This window comes from Polyodon spathula, chromosome 36 (genome assembly GCF_017654505.1).
Source record: "Polyodon spathula isolate WHYD16114869_AA chromosome 36, ASM1765450v1, whole genome shotgun sequence".
NCBI lineage: Eukaryota > Metazoa > Chordata > Actinopteri > Acipenseriformes > Polyodontidae > Polyodon > Polyodon spathula.
This window is the reverse complement of record NC_054569.1, coordinates 4,782,196-4,798,848: the sequence shown is the minus strand read 5'-3', so window position 1 is coordinate 4,798,848 and position 16,653 is coordinate 4,782,196. Positions and strand designations below refer to the sequence as shown.

General features: G+C 46.0%; 1 protein-coding gene across 3 annotated transcripts in view; it reads left to right on the top strand.

Annotated features, from left to right (window-relative positions):
- The window catches only part of arhgap32b (Rho GTPase activating protein 32b), a 73,211-nt gene that overhangs the window by 20,284 nt on the left and 36,274 nt on the right, over positions 1–16,653 (top strand). For 2 of the 3 annotated variants that reach the window (XM_041234882.1, XM_041234880.1), the window contains exons 2-5: positions 467–568; positions 4,655–4,763; positions 6,601–6,692; positions 8,471–8,555. In XM_041234882.1, coding sequence (XP_041090816.1) covers positions 492–568; positions 4,655–4,763; positions 6,601–6,692; positions 8,471–8,555 — 363 coding nt within the window. In that variant the 5' untranslated portion in view covers positions 467–491. Of the gene's footprint in view, positions 1–466; positions 569–4,654; positions 4,764–6,600; positions 6,693–8,470; positions 8,556–16,095; positions 16,103–16,653 lie in introns of those variants that run through there. The other variant, XM_041234883.1, reaches the window with a different exon arrangement.

Sequence of the window (16,653 nt, the reverse complement as noted above, 5' to 3'; positions counted from 1 at the left end):
CATCAGCGGACAGTTTTCATGATTATCAGACTATAGAGGCATGATAAAAACATTTTTGAACTCGCTCTTGAGTTTCATATTTCAATTTGTTTTTGTATGATATGAAATGAAAATCATTCAGAAGTGACTTTTATTTTCAGCAAGGTGGACTGGAGTGGGGGAAGCACGCTGGGATGAACCACACACCACACAGGAGATAGAGTAGAGTGGAATATTTAGGGGAGTTTGCCAAGCCCTGATAGTGTGCGATTCAAAGTGGTGCCAGATCTGTCGCTACAGTTTCTGGGCTCCAGTGCATCTTGAAGGATGCAGTTCTCCTGTATGCTGCGTTGTATCAGAGGACGGTGTGGAAAGGGTTAGCTGCAGTAAGAGCTGTGTTTCTTCGCTATGGTTGGAGCTTGGTTGCTAACAGCGGCTTCATTCCCTCTCTCTCTCTCTCTCGCTCTCTTTCTTCTCTCCCTGACAGGCTGCTTCTGCAGTGAGTCAACAACATGGAGACAGGCAGTGGGGCTGCAGCGGCAGCACTGGGATCGTTGGGAGCTACTGGGAGCCACGACAATCGTGACAGGTAGGTCAGCCTGTGTCCTGTTCCAGGCCGGAGCATTGCGCAGCTTCCCTATGTGAGCCAGGGAGGGATTCATGCATGACATCGCATCTGGGTTGAGTCTTTCTACTATTATAGTACAAAGAGACCTGGGAACAAGGTAGGTGTGTGTGTGTGTGTGTGTGTGTGTGGGTGGGAGGGTGTGTGTGTGTGTTGTGGGTGCTAAGATGTTGGCTGTAGAAGTGAGTAATGTTATGTACGTTAACAGAACCACTGCAAATGTATTGGGCATTTAAGGTTGTTGGGGATGCAGACTGTTTGTTTGTTTGTTTGTCTCGGGGAAATAGTACTGTATCAATGGCGAAAGAGTATGGGCCTGTGTAATTCCAAGCATACAGAGGGGGAGCATTCAAGATTTGTTTTACGGCGCTAGTAAAACGACAGGGAGAGACCCTTTTTAATGATTCAATCAACTCTCTTTACAGCCAATGAATGTAAACCCTTAAGATGTGCTTTTTGAAGAGGCAGGCATGGAAGGATAGTCCTGTAGCTGCTGAAATATTAATAAATATGACTGGCTGTAATTCAGTACTGGCACCAGTTATTCAATTCTGATCCAACGCATCTGGGGTCAGCAGGCTTTCCTTGTGTGGTTAATAAGGGCTGTTCATAATAAAGCGTTCTGAATTCTAGTAGAGGAGCTGGGGTAGCTGCAAGCTCTCTAGATGTATCAGACCTACAGAAATAGCCTGGGAGCTTGCTGAATGCATTAGCAGGGATTTAGTATTAATGCCTGCCCTGCAGAGGTTCAGTAATGAGGATGAATCATGTTTAGGGCTCCTGTTACATGAACTGACACTTCACTGTAGTGGACTGCAGGCACAGCCACTCAGGTGAGTGCGGGCGCTCCACCCAGGCTGTTGGCATCGGCATTGCAACAGTAGGCAAAAAAAAAGAAAAACAGCCTTGTTTGTGACGCACTCCTTTGCTTCGTTACAGTATTCGCCTGTCTGAAGAGGTCAGTGGTTTTGCAATGTTGATTGACTTTGTGTTCAGATCGGCTTTATGCTCTATTGTCTATTCTCAGGTAATCCCCAGTTAGTTCTCCAGTGTAAAACAAACACACATTTACACACCTGGTTTCTAAACTTGCACACTGGGGGGGGTTTAAAGCAAGCTGCCTCACTCGTGTCCTTTGAGACGAGTCGTAAGAAACACAGGTGTGATTGTGCGAGGGAGAAACAGGCTGGGAAGCTCTTCTGTCTTTAAAAGCAGCAAACACAACTCCATCTACCTGAAAGAGTGAGAGCAGCCTTTCTAGTTAGAACTGCATACTGTGCATTCTGTTCCACTGAAACCCCGGGGCACGCGAATGACACGCAGGTCTATACTGTATTGCCACCTGGTGCTCCCGCACTCACAGTGCGCACCGCTGTGCCTGCACTGCTCAGAGAGGCTCAGGGACTCTTCGTATCTAAGCACAGAGAAGCTCTATATAATTGTTACACCTTCAGAAACTCGGAAAGGTGTTTTTGCTCTCCAGCTGTCAGACACTGATTTACTGCAATCACCTACAGAGAGGAGACCAGCAGCGCGATTTCATATCCGTCACAGTCATTCGTCCTCTTTATAAAGCATGTTCAGAAAGGAGATGTCCGATTCAGTACTGCTGCCTGCTCTCGTAGTTCCACTCTGCACTTTCATGCAAAGTGTATGCCTAATTTAATACCATCTGCAGGAATTATATAAGCAGTAATCCCAGGCACGGATCTACTGTATTTCCTTTGAGATATGCAATACTGTCACATTTACATCATGAGAGCCGGATTTCCTCTGCGTCTTTCTAAGGGAGTATTAATCATTTAAATAACGCAGAAATGTGATTTCCCAGCTGTGCTGGTATGCACTGAGCAGGAGTTGAATAGAGTGGTAGATAGCCCACACCTAAAGATCTATGACAATGACTAAAGAGACACTGGTTTATTGCAGGAGCCAGAGAAAGAGCTAATCCTTAATCCGTATTAAAGGGCCTGAAGGCAGGCCGGGGAACATCTCAAAGGTATGGGCTAGGAATACATGTTTTAATTCAAAGTGCTGAGCCAGCCCAGAAGGCTTGTTTTATCAGGCGTAGTCAAGACAGTATTTGACAGTAGTTTAGGGTGAGTCTTCTCGTCCTTGTTATTTGGTAATTATCTTTCTCGCTATTATCAGCTTAGGGGGAGGAGGTGAGGTTGCTTTCATATCCCATTGTCTGTCGCTGGAGTGAGAGGAGAGGGTTGCAGTTTCTCTGTCCCTTTCCACCTCAATTAACCCCCGGCTGTATCCTCGGTGCCCCCCAGTAATGAACTACACGCTCCTGTTTAAACTGCTCTTTTACTGCAGTTGGTGTTTACAGTCCTAGTGATGCTGCGGCTCGCATGCTGCTCAAAGGAGTCTCCAGGGAGCAATGGCATCCAGCCTGGATAGGAATCACGGTCAGGACTGCGTCCACTCTCCCTGCGTGCGTGCGCGCGTGTGTGTGTGTGTGTGCGTGCGTGCGTGTGTGTGTGTGTCGTGTGAGGGGGTGGGGCAGATAGTTTGAAGGCGCTGCTTTCTGTGCCAGCATCCAGGTGGGAGGAATGCATTTGTCTTTTTAAATAAAGCTGTTTTTTTTTTGTTTTGTTTGTTAGTTTTTTTCAACTATGTGTTTAGACTCTGTTTTTTTATTTTTTATTCTTATCTGGATGTGTCTGCTTCAAACAGGGATTGTTGTGCGCAGAGAATTTGAAAACCTTGAGATTTCGAAGCGCTGCTCTGTCCAGGTCAGCAGCTGCTTGGTGCTCTGTTGCAGTTGATTACGGATGCAAACCTAGCTGCAGTGAGGATGACAGTTTGAGGTCGGGGTGTGGACATGCCCTCCGAGGTGTGTGCGTGCGTGTGTGTGTGTGTGTTGGGAGGGGGTTGTGGTGCAGTATTGTGCCTCATTTATACCTGCAAAGGAATAAATTACAGTAGCTATTAATGACTAAATTACTTGCAGTAGCTTTCTAAATGAGTATTGCTGGATTGACTTGACGCTGCCACCCTGTTGTGTGGAGACTAGAATAAACAATTCTGCATAGAAATGACTGTACCTATATGGTCAGTGAATGAATGGATAGTCGGTTTGCTGTAACAAAACGTCTGTAGAAAGGTAAGGGGCTTTATTAACACAAAGTACAAGCTCAACCTTGTGATGTTCAATAGAAGTGAGTCACTCCACAACATAGCGTCCTGTGTGCAGAACTGTACAGCACAGCGTGGATGATGACGTCTTTAGCATGTACAGTAAAACCAGAGACATTGTGATTGGATAATAAATGAATAAATAAATAGTGTGGGTGGATTAATACAGCTGGTTGTGTGCGGTGAATCAAACCACTGAAGAACCTGATTTTCCATGAGGGTCAATTTACCTGACCACACCCAAACCTGCAGCAGCTTTAGCTTCTGAGATCCGAGGAAAGTCTGTGTTGTGTTTCACTGTAATTTAAGGGCACGTCTTTGCCTTTAGGACCTATACTGTAGCAGCATTAATGACCTGCCTGTAGTTTCCACACAAAGTGAATTGATCCGTTGTTTCCAGAGGAAGTAACGGCACGTGAGGTGTTAAGTGGTGTTTAACACGCTGTGATTCTCGCCTCTGCTTAATGAGGGTGTGAATTACTGTTTGCTGTGAACACTTCCTGCTATTTTTCCACATCATGGAATTTGATGTTTTTCCAGCTTTGGAACTCTTCTTTAACCCTTTGGATATTGAGGGATTTTTTTTTCCACACAGAGAAAACGGCTGATTTTCTATTTTTCTAAAATCCCATTTCAGGTTTAAAAAAGCCTACATGATACAGCGGCTAAAAGTTAGCATTTAGTGAATGGGATGGGGAAGGGGGATGGCGGGTTAGGACAACATCTTACATTCAAGTGTTGTGGAATATAAAATCCTGCCTGTTCTTGAACTGTGTGATCGAGCACGCCCCCTGGTGGTGGCTGACTGGCTAGGGCTTGTGTTTTGCATGGGCTCTGGTTTAGGCTCCCTTTGTAGAAAGTGGCTTGTGCTGCTGCTGCTTGATCCCGTGCCTGTGTGTTTTCCAGAGGGCTGAGGGCTTGCTCCCATCCAGAAGAAGATGACATCGTTCCAGAGCTGGTGAGAAGCATCCACCCCCGAGAGAGGCCAGACTGGGAAGAGACTCTCAGTGCAATGGTACGATGCCGACGCCATTGTGTTCACACGCTTCTGAGAATGGACCATTGTATCCAACAGTGTTGAGGTGGAGGGGTCATGGACTCCTAATAAAGCCTTCCTGCTCTGTTTGTATTGGAGGAGGTGCTGCTAATAAGGCGTGTTATTTAGATCTGTCAGGGTTTAGATTATAGAGAAGACTTTTCCATGACTTTATTCTGAAAAGACTGTTCCAGTTAGACACATCACTGTGGTGGAGCTGGCTAGAGTGGAATCGTATGTTTCGTTAAGGAATCTACTTTTTTCACTGAATCCTACAACTTATCAACCAGACGGTCTGAGGACAGTGTCGTGGAAATGTGTTTAAAAGAATCTGCTCACAAAGCATGTGTCCCATATTTTCCCCTTGCATTTAGAAAACCCAAAGCATGCTGGAGGGAACCTCATGGCCTGCATCCCTGCAGGGAGTGAAGACCTTGTTCTTGCTTCTCGTGTCATGTGTTATTTTTAGATAGTTTGTTAAATGCCTCTGCACATGAAATTAAATGGTTGGTCGCCATGGCAACAGGGTCCCCCCCCCCCTCAGTTTTGCTCATAAATATAAATGGCTGTCCAAACCAATGCACAAGGGGAGAGGAGGGTTCGTGCAAAAACAAACACATTCAGTTAAAATGGAATGTGACCCATCGTTTCTACCCCAGCCTCAGTCTGCTTTTCACTGCTCACATTAACATTGCTTAGTTCAAGGTAGGAGAATGGGTTTGAAAGTCAAAGCCACTCCTTGAAGGCAAATGTCGTGAGGCATTTCCAGAGTCTCGGTGCAGAAGCATTTCCTGTGTCTTTTTTGAGGCTTTGGCTTCACTCCTGTCATGTTTCATAATTCCTCCCTTTTAATGCATTGTCTGCATGGCCATCTCAAACTGCATGCAAATACTGCCACCTCCTGGTGCAATGCTGCATAACAGGCAGGACTTGACAGTCCCTAGAAAAATGAATTTACGCTTTCATTCCATTTCATTGCAGGACAGATTCGGTCCGATTCACTTGGTCGTTTGCTGGGTTCATTATGAAGTTACTGCTGGGAACAAAGTTAGACAGTGGTGTGGGCTTGAAGAGCCAGCGCTGCCCATGGTACAGTGTCATCAGGACAGACAGGACAGTAAGGGTCCATGGTACAGGGTCATCAGGACAGACAGGACAGTAAGGGTCCATGGAACAGTGTCATCAGGACAGACAGGACAGTAAGGGTCCATGGAACAGTGTCATCAGGACAGACAGGACAGTAAGGGTCCATGGAACAGGGTCATCAGGACAGACAGGACAGTAAGGGTCCATGGAACACTGTCATCAGGACAGACAGGACAGTAAGGGTTGCACTGGAATAATGATCAGCAGTGTACCCATTCTTGAGTGATTACTGGTGCTCATAGAAATCTGTAGACTTCTCTCTTTTAAGACACCTTCCTCCAGGAACATCAGTCTTGTCAACACTGGCCATCGAGACTGAAGCTGATGCAGTTCTGAAATGATACAGACACACCGCAATCCAGGGAGTGCATTGAATTAGTCGTGTGTGCGTGTGTGCGTGTGTGCGTTACATATTGTCTGCATTTCTATTTTGTTTTTTCTCCAGTAGCTGATTTAGTCCTTTTTGTTCTGATTTTTCCCTTTCTTTCTCTATCTCTTTGTCAGCGTGGGGTCCCCAGGGCCCCCTTGCGGATGTGGAAATCGCCCCACCCTGCTTGATCTTGACTCTGTTCCCGATTCTCTGCACGGAGAGGGGCTGGTGGTGCTGCTGCTGGTGGTTCAATCACACTGATCCCTGTGTTTTTCTGTGTGCGTGTCTCTCTCTGGACAGGCGAGGGGTGCTGAGATCCGAGAACTCCTCGGGGACCCCCCACTGCGATCCTGTGGCAGCACAGCCAGCATGAAGGTGAAGAACATCAAAAAGTAAGAAACTGGGTCGACGTGGGGACCTGCAGGGACGGGGCTGTTTCTGTTCCTTCACATTGAAAACTCACGCTTGCTCTGCTATCTCTTTCATTTCAAATTGGGTTCAGGTGTTTCATTAGGCTTGACACACAGAGGGGGAAGATATCCGGTGATAATATACACTAGAGCCTGGTATTCATGTGATCTGAAACGTGTCTGTGTCCGATGGAAAATGTGTTGCATTAAACTTAGTTATATATGTGTGTGTGTGTGTATCTATATCTATCTATCTATACATATATATATATATATATATGTGCAGAACACAAGCCAATCTGCCCTCTAGTGGAGCACGTATCAGCTTGTATCGTTCAACACCCTGTTCAATGTGAATATCAGGGTTAAAACTCTTAACAGCAGATATATATATATATAACCCTAATATCTGTTAAGTCTGGGTAGTGCTTGGAGATGTTCCAGATTTTGTTTCATAGCACACATATACATTTCGGGGGCGATCACATATAATGGGTCAGGCATTAGCCTTAACATTGGCCTTGTTCGTGTCTTGTAGCTGGAGGGTGACGTGTTTAGAAGCATCTGGAGATGCTGATGTAATGTGTGAATTCAAGTCGCTGGCTTCATAAAATGGCAACGCCTTGAAAGAATGAAACATTCCCTGGCACCACATCTGAACTGACACAGTAAACGCATTATACAGAGGGCAATGGTCCCATATTCTCAAACAGGCCACGATGGTGAATACAAAAAAGCAACTGCTGCGTGTTCTGGTGCAGTCCTCCCGTTCCATTAAACCTGCTTTCTTTGATCCCTTTGAAAGAGGCACAGTAGAAAAGCAGCTTCATGTGAGAAGGTCAATATCTAATATGCCTCCTCTTCCCAATCACTGCGGTAATGACTGGTTCAAAGAGAGCAGGACTTTCTCAAAGCTGCTCAGCAGGCAGCCTGAAAGCCCTCTTCTGAAAATGCAGCAGAGAATCTCACAGAATTGCACTGATAACTGCTCCCGGCTGTGTACATGGTACAAGGGACCTTGTTATGCAGCCTTGCAGTGCTGTTGCAAGGCATGATTTCATAGGTGATGTCCAGCCCAAGGCCACTTGCTTCTGTCAGTCCTCTCCACAATATAGTACCCGTCACTTCTGCTTGGTTTTCAGATGCATTGCTTTTATATTTCCAGCACTCCTTCACACAGTTCACACACTGCATCTTCTATAATCGTGGATCACATTGGCCCCCACAAACCAATGCTGTGTAATCTAATGGAGATTCAATTGATATGAGCAGCATCACATCTAAATCCCTTCCCTATTTTAGCACATTCAAACAGGACCCCTTCTGATGCAAAGCTAATCTCTTTAACAGCACACGTGTGTCTGTTTACTGTGTGTAAAAACATGCACAACGTCAGGGAGGGTTGTGTTTTATAGATTTAAACCAAGTACAGTATTCAGATACGTCTCTGTACAATTGAATAAACCCAAATATATGTATTAAGAGTGAATTCAGATCTGAAAGTCCCGTGCATTAAAACACTACGGGCTGCTTTCGCAGCCCCAGATTAACAGTAGTCTTGGACTCCCTTAGGTAAAGTAACATTAGGCAGTCCAGGATTATTGCTAATCAGGGTCTGTGAAACCGTCCGCAAGCTCGTTTCTGGTTTTATATTTTGGTCCCCACCTTTTCACAATATCTGTCCATTAGGCGGCGCTGTCTCTGTTACAGTGTAAATGGGAGTGCGTGCTTTAACTGAAACGATGTCCCTGTGTTCTCAGGCTAACCTTTACCAAGGGACACTTCCCCAAGCTGGCAGAGTGTGCTCATTTCCACTATGAAAACGTTGACTTGGGAACTATCCAGGTGAGTGGCGTCCTGTCCCGGGTAACACACACACACTGGGGGGAGCCGGGGGGGGGGTTACATTTGGGCTGTGATGGACACATTTTGTGAATTTTGCATTTGGGTTTGGATGCACAAGCAGCTGTGTAGATCTGTTGTTTAGAAGTGCAGGGATTTGTTTCCTGCAGGTAAAGCAATGCGTTGCATTTGAAAAGCGGGTCTTGTAGGGATGCACGCGGGAAAGCAATGCAGGTTTAAAAAGCATGTTTAAGATGTGTTTGTAACTAAATCGTATCGAGCAGCGCCATTGGTGTGGATATTAACGATGTGTTCTTTAACCCAGCTGATTCATTGTTCTACACAGTGAGTTACGATATATCTTGGATCTTTGATCTTGGGTGGATTTACAGCGTCTTGCAAACTCCTTTTTGTAATGTGATCAGTTAAACTCCTTGTACGTTTGCTTGACTTCACTTTGCTGACAGTACCTGCAGTGTAGATTGGATTACCGAGACGCAGCACTGTGCTCTAATAATTGCACAGGCATGTGAACCTCAGTGTGAAGCAGCACTGGGTTTCAAGGACTGCCCTCACTAACATGGTTTACAAGCTAGCTGTAGCATTCTACCCCAGCATGTGTACTAGCCCAGATTGCATGGCACTTCTGAAATCTCTCCTTGTAAAATTCCTTCTAGCGAGGAGAAAAGAAAAAGCATCTCCTGTACAATTTCCCTGTTGAGTTTGAGGGAAGCGGAACTGCAACACATAGGCTGTAATCGATTGGCCTGTTCCAGCTAATAAGCTGGAGTGCCAGTGGGCTGCAGTTCAAGTTTCAGCAGCTGAGTAAGAAGAGTCCTCGCTTAGCGTTTCATCCCTCCCGAGTTATTCTTGTGTTTTGTGAGCAGCCCCAAAGGTCTTAAAACCAGGATATTAAACTGCGGTATAATTTATCAACCGCGTTAATAGAATGCGTTCCCCAGCACGTGTTTAACGTTGAGGCTCGGTGAGCTGGGCTTGATCTTGGGTTTGTTAGCCTCAGCGTTGTTCCCACCCCTTCCTCACCAGTGGGAGTGTGTAGTTTCAGTGTTGCTGCCGCTCACAGCATGGCTAGGTTGTCTCCCTGTTGTCTCTCTGTCACTGCAGTATGCTGTGACAGGATTATTGAGGCACATTGGCAGAGCACGCTGTAGCTCCTAGCTCAGAGCTCACACTGTGCCTGACTACTACAATATTCATTAGCTTTAAATCAACACACACACACGCAGAAATTAAAAAACTAATGCACATGTTTTACACAACCTTTCAAGTCACCTGCCCTCAGGTAGAAAATCTTTCAATTTTCGCAAAGCTTTGCACTGCGAAGCTGACCCTCAGAAGAGCTCTGGAGATGCTTTTCTCCAGCACCCTGCGGCAGCTTTGCTTGAAATTGCCGTCCGAAATGAAGCTTTTTATTTGAACTCTCCTCATTTGAATGTAAGGTTTGCTATAATTGATAGATTCTGGTTTTATTACAGTCTTCTATGTGGTACGATGGCAGCAGTGAAAGCTCTCCGCTTCATGTTGTGCTCACAGACAGATTTCTTCACCTTTCGCTGCCACATTTTGAATTGGTCTTGCATTTCCTATTTAAACCAATAGAGGGTGGTAACGTCTTGTTTTGCTGTTTTAGAATCTAGTCCAGCGTCAGGCAGTATGTTTACATGGCTCAAGTATTTGGAATACTGGAATATTCCGAATGCTGTGTGTACATGCAGACGGAATTCTCTTATTCCTTTCAGAAAACCTCAATAGTGTAACGTATTACTAACTAGCATTCCCTGTTCATCACACCCCGTTCAATACTGGGGGGGGGGGGTGGATTAGGTCATTTATAATTATTTCTTTTTTTTGTGTCATTGTTCAGTTTTACAGTACAGACACCCAGATACAGGGGGACAGAGCATCCCTTCCCTCACAGAAGTTCACTGCTGTGGGTCCCTACTAAAGGCATGTCTCACGGGAGCAGCGTGCTAGGAAGTTTGAGTGCAGTCATTGTGCAGTGTAAGGGTTAATCCTGAGCGGCTGTATTCCTTCTCTTTAGAGCCTTCCTGTATAATTACCCTGGGAGTCCAGGGACTTGTCACTGTGAAACATGGCTGTCCCACCCCCCCTGAGAGAGGCACATTCCAGCCCCCTCCCCTGCTCTCTCAATCATACTCAAGGTCACTGGGACCCCAGTGTGTTCACGTATTACTGTGGAGCGGATTGCTGCTCAGCTCTTTCTCATGGGCTCCCTGTCACCGTGGATTTCTCCAAACTGAATGAAGCTCCTTTTTTTTTTTTCAATTAATTTCAACCCCTTTCTGTCTCCTTTAGAAAGCGCCGCAGTCTAGGGCAGCTTTTTTAGTCTGAAAAGAAAAGTGTATAATAGACTGATGTGTTGTGACAGAGTGAAGCTGCATGGGCTGTGGACACTGCCTTTTACAGCTCTAGGAAGGTCTTCTTTATGGTGTGTTCATTTTGTTATACCACACTTTATAATATCCATATATATATATATATATATATATATATATATATATATGATATATATGTGTGTGTGTGTGTGTGTGTGTGTGTGTGTGTGTACCATATTTGTAATATCCATGGCTCTATTAATCTCACCAAACAAACTTGCCTGATCTATTGCTTTACTAATATACTGTACAGTAATAAACAAACAAAAACAGCACCAAAGGCTAAAAAAGTCACTGAAATGAAACCAGGACCACAGCGCAGGCCATGGGGGTCCTGCAGTCAACGGCTATCAGTGTTGTTACATTAAGCGCTGCGTGTGGCAGCCACTCCTCTCCAGCAGGGCTCCTGTCCTTGGGGTGACATTAGTCCCACAGCTCTTCCACTGGGACCCCTCATGATGGATGGCTTCTAACTGGGCAATGTGTTTTTTTTTTTTCTTCTTTTTTTTTTTTTTTTTTTTTTTTCCCCAGCGGTGGCTGTGTCTGATATTATAGCCGTCCTGTAAGGCAGTGCCGCTCGGGTCAGTTGGGTTTGAAGTGCTGATTTTGCGGGGGTGGTCAGATTGTGGTTTGCCTGTCTCTGTCAGCAATCGAGGAAGTAGTTAAAGTGGGGAGAGCTTCCTGCAACCGCAGATTTGTTCTCTGAGCTCTCATTCAGGAAGAGATAACCAGCCTCCCCCACCAGTGATCTCTGGTGGCTGCTTGAGCCCGTGCCTCCTTATTGCATTCAGTGTTACACTTAATCCTAGTCTTCAGTTGCTGTGCACTGTCTGATACTGTGTGTAAATGGAACAAACTCAGCCCAGCAGTACTGTGTGTGTGTGTGTGTGTGTATTTGTAGGAGCCAGTGTTCTTACTACTAGCATTGCAGTCTTTAATTGTGTACGCTGCGTGCACCTTTGACCTTGGCGCTTGTGAAATTACTCCTGAAAGGTGAAGTGCAATGGCACAGTCAGACAGTCCTGCTGTATTAGTTATTCTTGCATGCTGTATTGTTCCTGTTCAGTAGCAGACGGGACTGTGATGTGCACATTTGCTTGGCTTCCTCAGCGCTGTTGCGTGGGGTTGTGTCATTCTCCCAGGAGAAATGCTGTGAACACACCTCTCCTCCCCACAGCGCTCCCCGCTCAGAGTGAGTGAAAGCCATTGCCGGCTGCTGAGGTCGACAGTTCATCACGGCTCCTGTGACTCGCTAGTCCCTGCCCCCCTCCACAGCACACTGTAACAGTGAGTCGTGGCTGCACTGCTTTCCATTAACTTGACCTCTGTGAGCCCAGACTGAAGGGATCGGCGTTAACCCCTGCCGTGCCCTAGCCTGTCTCCTCTTCCTGTTTAGTATGTTTGGAGTGAAGGCAAGTAATTGTAAATATCTTTTTCGTGGTATTTATTGTTGCACACATTGTGGACTAGATTGAAAAGCTAACAATCTAGCCCTAATGATGCATAATATTTTCAAGAGGAATTCTTCATAATGATTCCAGCTTTCATAAAAATATATTCTAGGAGTGCTGTTATAAGTATCTAATTGCATTGCGTGTATATTTGTTAATGTTGCACCACTAGAAACTAATTTTGTAAAAGGCAAAACAATGATGAGAACGCAGTAAAATCTGCCCTCCTTTTATCCGTCTCCTGCTGTTTCTGCTCACAGCCCCCCACCCTCCTCTTTCCTGTGTCACTTTCTCCACATCTGCAGGGCTGGAAAGCTTGGAATCCCCTTTCCTTTCCTTTTAAAATCTGGCTGCTGTTTATTTTTGGTAGAGAAATATAATCCTGTGATCACAACCATCTGGTGGCCGTGGGAAAAGGCTCTTGTAACACAAATGATCATTTGGTATTCCAGAAAACATTTTCCTCCTTACGCTAAAGCGACGGCGCTCCCTTTTTCCGTGGCACGTTTCGGAAGTGAAGTGGAACACTAAACCAGCGTGTATTGAATTTTAATAAAGCAGGGCTTTCCTCCAGGCAAAGGAACTCGCCCTACTTAACCACACTGTAGATGAGAAAGTGAGCAAAAGAAACCCTTAGAAGAGTAGATTTATTTTTTTTTCTTCTATTTTTGTTTTTTCTCATCAGAGGCACTTGCCAGCGTTTGCCGCCAGGTCGTCGTTGTAAATGAGAATTTGTTTTCAAAGCGCTTTCAGCTTGGTCCCAGTGGCAGATGGAAAGTAGGCATAGCGGGGTTGAGTTCTGGTGTTCTGGCTCTGAGCAGACAATGGACTGCCTTGAAAAACCTCCAGTTACATTCAGTGGCTGTATGGCGGGTGTTGCATACTGAACACCTTCTTCCAAATAGCATCCATGCATGCTGGAGTTGAACTACTGTTGCCCTTGATCAGGTGTTTTTTGGGTGCATTAATTTTCTGGACTGGTTGATGATGGGCAGTGAACGGGAGGAAGCAGGCTGTGAAATTAAAGGCGGAGGTTTGATTGCAGTGCTGTTTCTCTGCTGCTTCCTCACACGTGCATGTCTGGAATATGAAAGCCTCTGAGGGAGTGGTTTTATCAGCATGGTTTAGTAAGCTGTTTTTTTTGTTTTTTTGTCCTATTGGTAATCAACGTAAATAATAAAGGAAAGATTTGACATTTTTGTTGATGTTTTAATTGTGGTGGGTTTTTTGTGATATTTGAAACCAGCTCTCATTGCTGTGTCGTTCTTCCCTGTCAAATCAGATCTTGATCTCTGTATTGGTGCTGGAATGCTGATCCGTGCTGTCTCCGGCTGACTCTCTTCACTGTGATAGCTGCTGGAGACAGGCAGCTGACTGTACGAATGCAAGGCTTCAGTGCTCTGCACTTCCTTTGTGTGTTCTCACTGGGACTGGGGTGGGGGGGGATGCACACAGCCTGCTTCTGTAACTGTGCCAAAGTCTGCATGTACAAACAACACTGAAGAGTTCAATTTAACATTGCTGGGAAAAATAACCAGTGAAAAAGGCAGGTCCAGATAAGAGGGTCTGCTTAGAGTTAGTTTTTGTGTCTGCTTGTTTTCAGAGTGAATCTTCCCTCATTATCGCATCTACCTGCTTCCTTCTTCATTCCCCGCCCCCTTCTCTACCCTTTCTGCTGCAGCAGCTCTCTTCATTCCCAGTGAAGGAGAGCGGAAATGTTGGAGTGCGGAATTGGAATTGCATAAAAAAGTAAAATAGGGCTCTGCAGATCTTCGAGAGAGTAGAGGGCTTGATTTATAGCACTGGCCGTGTTCCAGCCAGTAGTGCTGTTTACGATGAGAGAGCTGCTGTATGAATCCCAGCCCCCTCTTCCACCTCGCTCCAGCTCAGTGGATGAGGTACGATGAGAGAGCTGCTGTATGAGCCCCAGCCCCCTCTTCCACCTCGCTCCAGCTCAGTGGATGAGGTACGATGAGAGAGCTGCTGTATGAGCCCCAGCCCCCTCTTCCACCTCGCTCCAGCTCAGTGGATGAGGTACGATGAGAGAGCTGCTGTATGAGCCCAGCCCCCTCTTCCACCTCGCTCCAGCTCAGTGGATGAGGTACGATGAGAGAGCTGCTGTATGAACCCCAGCCCCCTCTTCCACCTCGCTCCAGCTCAGTGGATGAGGTACGATGAGAGAGCTGCTGTATGAGCCCCAGCCCCCTCTTCCACCTCGCTCCAGCTCAGTGGATGAGGTACGATGAGAGAGCTGGCCGGCACAGGCTATTTCAACATGTTTTACTCAATGCTAACTTACAAGGTCCTTTTTTGCATGGAATATCCAGAGCAGTTGCTCAAACCGAACAGGGGGAAAAGACTGTTCATTTCTGCCACTCCTTAACCCCCCTGCCCCTCCTCCCTGGGCTTTTCCAGTCTCTTTTGAGGGTTTCAGACCAGCCTCTTGAGCTACCTCCAGGAAAATCTTTAATTGTCCTCAGATGTGCTTGTTAACTCTATGCGGCTTGAAGGGATGATGTCATGCTAACTGCTTTCACAGGTTATTAGGCTCTGCCTGCGTGTCCCAACAGTTAAATATGAACAGACCCAGGGAATGCCTGCAGTGGCTTGCTTTATAACATGCACTCCCCTCAAACACAGTATAGGGCCCCTGTGTTCAGTTCTGTCGACGCTCTACTCTATGGGAATAGCTGTGGTAAGCAACTGCCCCAGTTTAAAGAAACATCTCTGCACATGTTTCTGCAGCTATGTTATTAGCCTTTGAATTGTGCTTCTAGGTTCTTGGTAGTGAAGCCTGCATGCAGCTGTACAGACGGTGCTTTTAGTCCCTTTCATGAGCACTTAACTCAACTACACGATGGTACAAGCTGTTTGCTCCTGTGCAGAAAGAAAAACCAAAAACAGCAACGAATCAGTGTAACTTGGTTAAGCAGAGTCTGTTTTTCTTTTAGCTTTTGGCTCGAGGTTGTAGCTGCGATAAATGTTTTAAAGGGGAAGAAATGCCTAGAGTAAAGACATGAGCAGCGCACAGGCACACTGTGGAAAGCATGTGGTGGACCAGTGCAGGAGTAGGGGAGGGAGCGTCTGCCAGGCAGGCCTGCCTTCATTCCCCCTCCTCCTGTTTCTTTTGGCTCATACAGAGCTCCATGCTTTGTCCTGGGGGGACTGTACCAACGAGAGAGAGAGAGAGAGGAAACCCTGCTCTTTCTGCAGTGCAAATTGAGCGTAAAATGGGCAGCGCTGAGCTAGGCTAGCAGAGCAACGGACACAGAACAGAAGAGAAAGGGGAATGAGAAACCACGCTGGACTGAAATCTGTTAGCATCAATTCAAACCAGCTAAAATCTAGTGGCTTTCCTTTTTTTTTCTTTGTGTAAATGAGACTGTGAGGAGATGCAGTATTTAATTCTGTTTTCCTACTGCTGATGGGATTATAAACGCGAGAGGCGCCGGGATTGACGTGTGTATTCCGTTGTGTGTGTGTGTGTGTGTGTGTGTGTGTGTGTGTGTGTGTGTGTGCGTGCTAGGGCCACACAGAGATGGAAACGTCAAGCGTTTGTCACACAGTCTGAGGCTAAGACATCTAGACTGCAGGCTTTGCATCTTCCACCTCGGCTTGAATTCAGCACTACGAGGTAAACAAAGGGAGACGGAGCAAGAGAGAGAAGAATAGCCTTGCAACTGTGAGTATTGACATCAGATTCTACAAGCAGCGAGAGCCAGGGAAAGCAGGAGATCCTGGTGTCTAACAGTGCGGCTCAGTGTGTGTGTGTGTGTCAGTGTCTGTGATGGTGTCTGTGTCTGTGACAGTGTCTGTGTCAGTGTGTGTGTGTGTGTGTGTGTGTGTGTCAGTGTGTGTGTGTGTGTGTGTGTGTCAGTGTGTGTGTGTGTGTGTGTGTGTGTGTGTGTGTGTGTGATCCTATAGGGTTCAGCCACATTCTCATCCTCGTTATAGACAAAGCGGTTTACTTTTTTTTTTTCAAAGGAGAAAGTTAGTGCTTGATGTCCAGGGTGCTTTAATGGGCTTGTCGTTGCTGTTTAGTGGTTAGGACAAGGATTCAGGGTATCCTGTCTTTGTAATATTGTTGTGTTTAATGTGGTGCTCATCAGTAAGCTACATCCAGGCATTTGACTGCTAGGTGCTCTGCAAGTTTCCTTAAGAAACTCCATCAGTGCGCCTCAATAATCCCTCGGAACCATCGCCATGCTACCGTCGTTCAGAACCGGGCCTTTC